Source organism: Fulmarus glacialis, unplaced genomic scaffold (genome assembly GCF_000690835.1).
Source record: "Fulmarus glacialis isolate BGI_N327 unplaced genomic scaffold, ASM69083v1 scaffold6165, whole genome shotgun sequence".
NCBI lineage: Eukaryota > Metazoa > Chordata > Aves > Procellariiformes > Procellariidae > Fulmarus > Fulmarus glacialis.
Genome location: NW_009213802.1, coordinates 125,886 through 133,343, shown reverse-complemented (window position 1 = coordinate 133,343; position 7,458 = coordinate 125,886). Strand labels below are relative to the sequence as shown.

Sequence of the window (7,458 nt, the reverse complement as noted above, 5' to 3'; positions counted from 1 at the left end):
AAGGCCTGGTTCAAAGCCCATTAAAATCAACAGGAGTCATTCCATTTGCTATGATGGGTTTTGGCCACATCTCTCCTTGCCCCTCCCCAACATGCCTATGAGCTCAGAGCTGCTCCCTGCTGCATATCCTCGATTAAACCCTCAGAGCAATGGGACTTCCCATGTTCACCACGGTGGCTGTTTTACAGGGAATCGCTGGAGATGCCCCCTCCTCTGGTGTTCACACCCTGCAGATACTTAGAGGCAAGTGTTGCTCATTCATCACTCCTGGCTCAAGACACTGAGATCCCATTGTTTGATTTGGTTTTGTAAATTGGCGCCACGAGGTTTTTTTCTGTCTTTTTTGTTGCTTTTATCTGAACACACTCCAGCATCATCTCCCTCCCCAGGAGCCAGATTTGAGATCAGAAGGGCTCATCATCTCATCACCTTCCTCCATACCCCGGTCTATCACGTTTCTACCAGCTCTACCTGAACTGCCTATAACCTGTCTGCAACTAAAGCATCCATTTCTGGATGCTGCATTTGCAGACATCAAAAGCTGATGACCCCTTTGCTCTAATGGCTGCAGTCTGTGCACAGTGATGGTGTGACTTTCTCTCCTTCGGATTTGTCAGGTTTCTGCTGCGCTCTTGTGTATGAAAGAGTCCTTTAAGATCTTATCATTTCCATATAAGTGTGTTTATAGCCTGTAAACAAGCCACCCCTCTATCTTCTTTTTAGTAAAATCACAGGTTTATGCTCCTGAAGACTTTCACTGTAAGGCATTTTATTTCACGCTTTCCATTTTTAATAGCCTGTAAAAATGTGGATGCTGGAACTGGACCAAGTATTAGTGTATCAGTCATAAAGATGCAGGGTTGTTTCCACTCGTCACTCCCCCATTTATACAGCCACAGATTGCAACAGCTTTTTTTTGCCACCACATTGAATTAGAGGTAAAAATTGAGCTGCTTCTCCTCTCTGCACCACAAACCATTGTCAGAAACATTTGCTGTCTGCTTTTCTCCTCCTTGTCCTCCCCTAAATACCACTCCAGCACCATGGCTCTCTGGACGTGTCTCACCCAAGTCTTGACCAGGCTGAACAAACCCATTTAGCTTTTCCAACCTGATAACATCACAGGTCAAAGTGGAACAAACAGAAAGTGAAGGGTTGAGCCATCAAAGCGGATCGAGATCTGCCATGGGGGTGCCACGGACAATAATGTAATGTTCTGCATGAACGTGCAGGATATGTGTTCAAGGATAATGTACTTGTATAGGTAGAGAATTTTTTTAATTCCAGGGTGTTATCAGATCTGGAAAAATGCTGAACGAGTGGGTCGCTGCAGTATCAGTCTATTGCTACACCATGAAGGGGGAGCTGTATTCCCTCTCTTACATCCAGACTGTAATTGCAGCCTCTGCAAATAATTAACTGAGCCTAACCAGACTCTTTTTCCTGAATTAAATCTGTATTATCAGTTCACTCCCCACCCCAAAAATTAATTTTCATTCTCAGACCCACACCCTTTTATTATAATAGATAATGTGAAATTCTCTCCCAAATAATTTGGTGGGAATATTAGGAAGAAAGGAGTTTCAGCCTGTTTAGGTAGAAAAGGAAGTCTGGGGGAGATAGAAATTACAAGAACATTCAGTCCCCATGCTGCAAGTTAAAAGCTGATCACATATATATTCATGCGTACATATGGAGGCGTAGTCATCTCACTACTGCCACACATTATGGTCTGGTTTCAGCAGCCAAGGCTTTCCATAGTGCTTTCTGCCACAGCATTGAACTAGGAGATAAAATTGCATTGCTTGATCACTGTACCTCCATGTCTGAAGCACTGCACACTTGCACTATGAGTCAGGGCTATTAAGGACAGACACAATCATGCACATCACTTAATAATCCTGTAGTCTCTTCCAAAAATGGGCCACTCATCTGGGAACAGATGCATAGTGAAACACTGAAGTTTGCTAACACCCCTTCTACACTCTACAACCCAGCATCTCCCAGAGCTCCCACTGCTTTCCTTTTGCCCACATCCCATACTACCTCCCAGGTATGGCGATGCTGCCCGATGTGTTGTTTTTCTTCAGTGCCTTTGTGTGGGACCAGCCTGAGGAGACCCATTAGGGCAGGCTGTGGCTGGAGCAGAATAGACAGGTGGTGGTGAATGTAGAAGAGAGGAGGCCACGCCAGCTATGGGTGTAGTTTTGCCAACAGAAGGGAAATAGGCATTGGGCTAAAGCTTCCCATTACTTGGACTCCCAGCAGTCTGTCACCATAGAAAACTGCCTGTTTTATGAAATTAAACCTTCCTAAGGTAAACATTTATTCCAGATAATCATGAAACCTAAGATAGAAAGGGAGAGTGTCTGGTAAGGCAAGAAGAACAACCACAAGGAGAAAGGTTCTTGCCAGGAGCAGTTTGCTTGTAGCAAAGGGTCACTGACTCTTCTCTGAAATGGAGACTGCTTCAGGGCTGCCCAAAGGCCACAAGCAGCCCTCTGAGCTGAGGGATTCCTCCCACCATGGACAAATAGGATACAAGGGAGGGGAAAAGGGGCAAGCTACCTCTCTAACCAGAGCGAACCTCCCAGGAACTCACCTCCAGTCCTTTCGGGAGCCTGAAAAAGTGGCTTTAAAACTTATCGCTTATCCTGAGATAGTGGTTGTAGACTCTAAGGCTGTCTTGAGAGCTCCTGTTGCCTGTGCAGTGTATGGCACCTCGTGCAGTCTCCCCTGGTCCCAGTATAGACAAAGCACTCAGAGAATGTAACGTGAAACCAACCACAATTGAACCTATGAAGCTTTAAATAAGATTAAATCAATGAGGAAACAAAAGAAGTGTAAGTACCGTCTTTATTCTGTGAAATTATAAAAGGAGAGCTAATCTGAAAACAAACTCCCCACACAGGAGAAGCCACAGCAAGTAGGACTCAGTGCAAACCACTGCTGGAGTTTGTCGTGAGCTTTGCTTAACCCAGTACTAGAGAAAGTCAGAAAAGTACCTTCTCCAAGATGAATCCTGACAGGACAGGGAGGAAGAGGGTGTCTGGAGGGGCAAACCCAGAACTCACTCTGGCCAAGACAGAAGCTGGTTTGCACTGGAACCGCCTTAACTTTATGTCCATCATCCCCAGATTGTTTTTTCCATCTCCTACAATACTGCATTCAGAAATGGTGGTGCAACCCTTCATGGCGGCTTTCAGAGACAGTCCACCTACACAGGAGAAGTACATACCATGCATCAGGGGAATCAATCTCCATACCTATTCACTCCCTGGCCAATGAGATCCCCATTTCCACCACAAGAACTGCCCGTTCCTTACATCTAGTTGGCTCCAAACCCACCAACCCATTCCTGTCTGTTCCCATCCCCTGAATGAATTTGAAGAAGCAGCAAGGTCACCTTGGTTGACTTGAAATACAAAGGGTTTAGGGTTTGTCTTTTCTTTCTTTCTGCTGAACAAAGATGATTTTTTTTAAATCTAAACATTTAAAATTTAAAAATTGAAAAACTTTTAAATAGTTTTCTTTCTGTCATTTGAAGATTCAAACCTTGCCTAGCTTCCCAAAGAAACCAGGGCTGTGTGACAGTACTCCAAGTGTTCACTGTCTCCTTCTCTCTCTGACCCTCTCATCACGTTTGAACTGGATGACTACCTCTCAGCCAAATTTGACATGGGGGTGAGAAGTCTCAAAGACATTACAGGCTGAGCCATTTATTCAGATAAGTCCATTATCTAAGGCCTTACAGGATTTAGCCAAACCAACAGAGAAACCCTACTCACATGCCCACTGAGGGAGAGCCTGAAACCTGAACTTGTCCTTTACCAGCACTGGAGCAGCTACCTGAGAAGGAGACCTGAGAAGATGCTGGGTGCCTAACTCCCCATTCAGATATTCTTGCTCCCGTTGCTTGCTTTTGCTCACGCTACTCATGTTTCTCTGCTGCACAGGCTATGGAGGTCTGGAATATTCTGCTGGACGTTCTTATCTCAAATACAAATAACTTACAAGGGTGTTTCATTAGTTCCTCACCTTCCTTTGCTCCCCTACACTGCTGTTTCCTCTGCATAGCTCATCACATCGCACAGGTCTCCTCTATTTACAGTGGCCGGTCAATCAAATCAAGTTAGGAGCATTTTTTATTTCAGTGGTACACTGAATTAATTGCACCACTCTATTTCCATTGCTGTGACTAAAAAAATGCTTGTTTTCCTTCACTTTGTCTCTGTGAAACACCTTCTAATTCAGGGTTTGGACAACACATCTATAAAGTGTATAGCAAAGACCTTCAGGCATCATATCATCACCTGGCAACATTATCAACTCAGAGAAACTTCATCCATAATCATACACAAGACAATTTTTTTCCAGTCTGCTTCTACAGCAGGTGCTGCTGCCCTTAATTTCCACATTATTTTTCCTGCTTGCTGGAGCACAGGTGGGACTGCCATGAAACATGGAAATCTTTTACCTGCAGCAGCGGAGGAAAGGGGAGTGACCAGGGAGCTTGCTGTCTACTTTCCTCTCTCTAATTATGGCTCCTGAGGTGGGAAAAAGATTTCTGAAGGAGAGCGTTATGTGCTGCTGGTGACCCCAGCCGTTCAAAGGCTGGAGTTCCCTCACAGGGAAGATCTTTGGGTACCCCAAAAGCTCAGCTGCAATGTTCATGGTGAGGGACCTGCCCCTGGCTCTCTAGGAGCAGAGGCACCACTACAACAAACAGTGTCTTGTCCCCAGTGGCCAGCGTCACCTCATGAGAAAGCCAATGACTCTGTATTAGTTTCACCTGAACCTCCACTAAGTAGGCAACTGGCTTAGATCCAGATTCATCCTCGTGCATCCTAGCTAGGGCCAGCAGGTTCAGGGTCTTGATCAGATTTATTACATGCCCAGGTATCAGATTGCTTCAGGAGCCCAGTTCTGCTCTTGACCTCAGTTATGCCAGGCTATGACGAATCCCAACAGTTATCCACACATGATGGGGAAGGAAGAAGAAAAAAACACCCCTGCCTTTTTATCAGCTTTAAGCATGTTCCTTTTCAGTTCCGTGTCTCTTCCTCTTTTTTTCCTTCACATTTTTTGCCCATTTTAATTTCTCTGTGATGCTTCATCTTAGACTGGTTTCACCCACTTAACCAAAAAGATGAAAGACAGCCCCAAATAAAAGGCAGTTACCAGAATTCATTAACCCAGCAAGGTCAACGCACTGGGTTTCGGATCCAGTGCAGTTTACGATTTCGTTACCGCACTGAAAGGAGTCCACGCTGTAGCAGGCGGGACACTGGTATCCATTGGGCACGTTGTCCTCTGGCGGCACTGGAAGGAAGGAGATGGGCCATAATTGGTTTTAACGAGGGAAGGAGAGGAACGAGCCCGGTGATGGCTTAGCCTGGAAAGCCTCACCTCACGTCGGGGCAGACAGAGAGGGGACGGGGTATAAGGAAAAAGGGAGCTTACGCGAGACAGAGATTGTTCGACAGTCGTTGCCTGTGCAGCAAGCCAAGTGGCTCCTTGCTTTTACCTTCCCGTAGTTCATGGTGATAGGGCCAAGCTGGCAAATGCTGGATGGCAGGCAGGACTTGATGGACGAAGGGATTGCCATCCCCCCTGTAATGAAGTGGAAGGCAGCACCAAGTTGTTAACCACAAGGTAACTCCCTTCCCCTCCTATTAGTTTCTATTAGCAACTGCTAAGCAGCCGTCCTGAGGCCTGAGAAGGGTCTGGGGACGGTGGAGCCACCCCAAAAGCAGCACCGGTGATCCTGGTGATCCCCTCAAGGAACGAGGGTGCCATCACATCTGAGCCACTAGTGAGGAATTTCTCCTTCTCCACGTCGTGCTTAAAGGCAGGAGGAGAGCACGACTCCTCACAGCCAGCTGGCCTTGTTGCAGAAGAATGCCTCAGCCGCAGAACTTATGGAGTGACCCACGCGCCTCTGACCCACAGCCCATGCTGCTTCGTGCACAGTCCGCAGAGCACACAGTCTATCGCAGCCACAAGCATCCTGACACAGACTAGTCTTTGCCATGAACCAAACCCAAAAGGTGTAACGGGGTGCAGACCAGTTACGTTGCAGTCTAGTGAGGCCCCGCCAGCGCTGTGAGGAGGAAAGGTCGCTTTGCACAAGCAGGGGGAAGACAGGCACTGGAGCTGCCAGCACCAAAGGTGGTAGGATATGAGATAAACTCCAGTCTAAAAGCCAACAGTCACGTTACTGAAGCTGGGCAATGACCGAGGACGTGCCACTTACACAACCAAGTGTGCAGTTGTGTCAGGGCTCAGCACCCATCTTTGGCTTATCAACCATGGGGACATGGTGATAGCTCAGCCCTGGTGGTGCCACCAGGCTGCCTGGTGTCCCCTTCCCTGCTCGAGGAACGGAGTCAGATGCAGGCCAGTTTCTCCCTCCACCCATGGTCAGTGCACCCTCAGTGCTAGATGCCAGCAGCCTTGTGTCCCTCACGGTCCAGCCTCTCGACGCAACTACTTATTCACCTTAGCCAGAATTAAAAGCCAATGTCTCCTCCCAATATTCTGCCTAGGTCCTCCCCTCCACAACTAAGAACCAAGCCCTCCCAGTAGGAAACTGCTGCTCAAGATATAGAGGAATAGAGAGCTTTTCCCACCCCAGACCATCTTGATCTCTGGGTCCTCTGTCAGTGAAAAGGAAAATGAACAGCTTACCCAAGGACTCACCATAAGGCCAGTGACAGAGGTAGCGAGAGAGACCCATCGCCAAGCCCCACTCCAAAAGCTGCGCTGGCACACAGCCATAGTGGACGACTCACCTACCTATCGTGACCTCGTGCAGAATGATGCCGCAGGTATCTTCACCGCCACTACAGGTTTTCATGGGGCCAGAGCAGCTTTTTCCTATGCTGTGACAAACCTCACACTGAAGGGAGGTCCCTGAGGAAAGAAGGAGGACACCTTCCTGGGTAGCAGTCATGAGGGATCTCACTTCCCCCTTCATTGATGTTTTGCTTCAGCGTTTGATCAGCACTTTTCACATCCTCTTCCCTTATTTTCCCTGTTTCATTGCTCAGTTTGTGGGTTCTTTTTTATTATTTCTGTTATTATTTATTCTAGTATGAACCTGAATTTGGGCAAGTGAGGGGAAGCCATTTTGGGATAGCATTTTACATTTTAACCACCAATACCCAGCCAGCTTCCCTTGTGTCCTATACAATGATGTTTGCTTGGTTTTCCTGGGGTTGCTAAGGAAAGCATCCCCACAAACCCCTCTGTCCCGGCAGGCATTCAGATGTCCCTGGATTCCCAGGCCCCAAATCCTCTCTCTGCAGTGAGCAGGGGCACCCAAAGGTCTGGAGATCAAGAGGCTGCCAGCGGGTATTGACAGTGCTATGTACAAACAGGGGAATGGCATATCTCTGTAGTCATTAGGGGAAAACACTTTACCAGCTGCCTGCTGGAACGTCTTAAGCAGACCAG

General features: G+C 47.3%; 1 protein-coding gene across 1 annotated transcript in view; it reads right to left on the bottom strand.

Moving 5' to 3' along the window:
- Positions 1-2,993: 2,993 nt before the first annotated feature.
- The window catches only part of LOC104077192 (phospholipase A2 inhibitor 25 kDa subunit-like), a 5,182-nt gene continuing 717 nt past the window's right edge, over positions 2,994-7,458 (bottom strand). The window contains exons 2-5 of the mRNA XM_009578326.1: positions 6,799-6,915; positions 5,464-5,613; positions 5,182-5,322; positions 2,994-3,217 (exon numbers count right to left, since the gene is read on the bottom strand). Of these exons, the coding sequence (XP_009576621.1) occupies positions 2,994-3,217; positions 5,182-5,322; positions 5,464-5,613; positions 6,799-6,915 (632 nt within the window). The remainder of the gene's footprint in view (positions 3,218-5,181; positions 5,323-5,463; positions 5,614-6,798; positions 6,916-7,458) is intronic.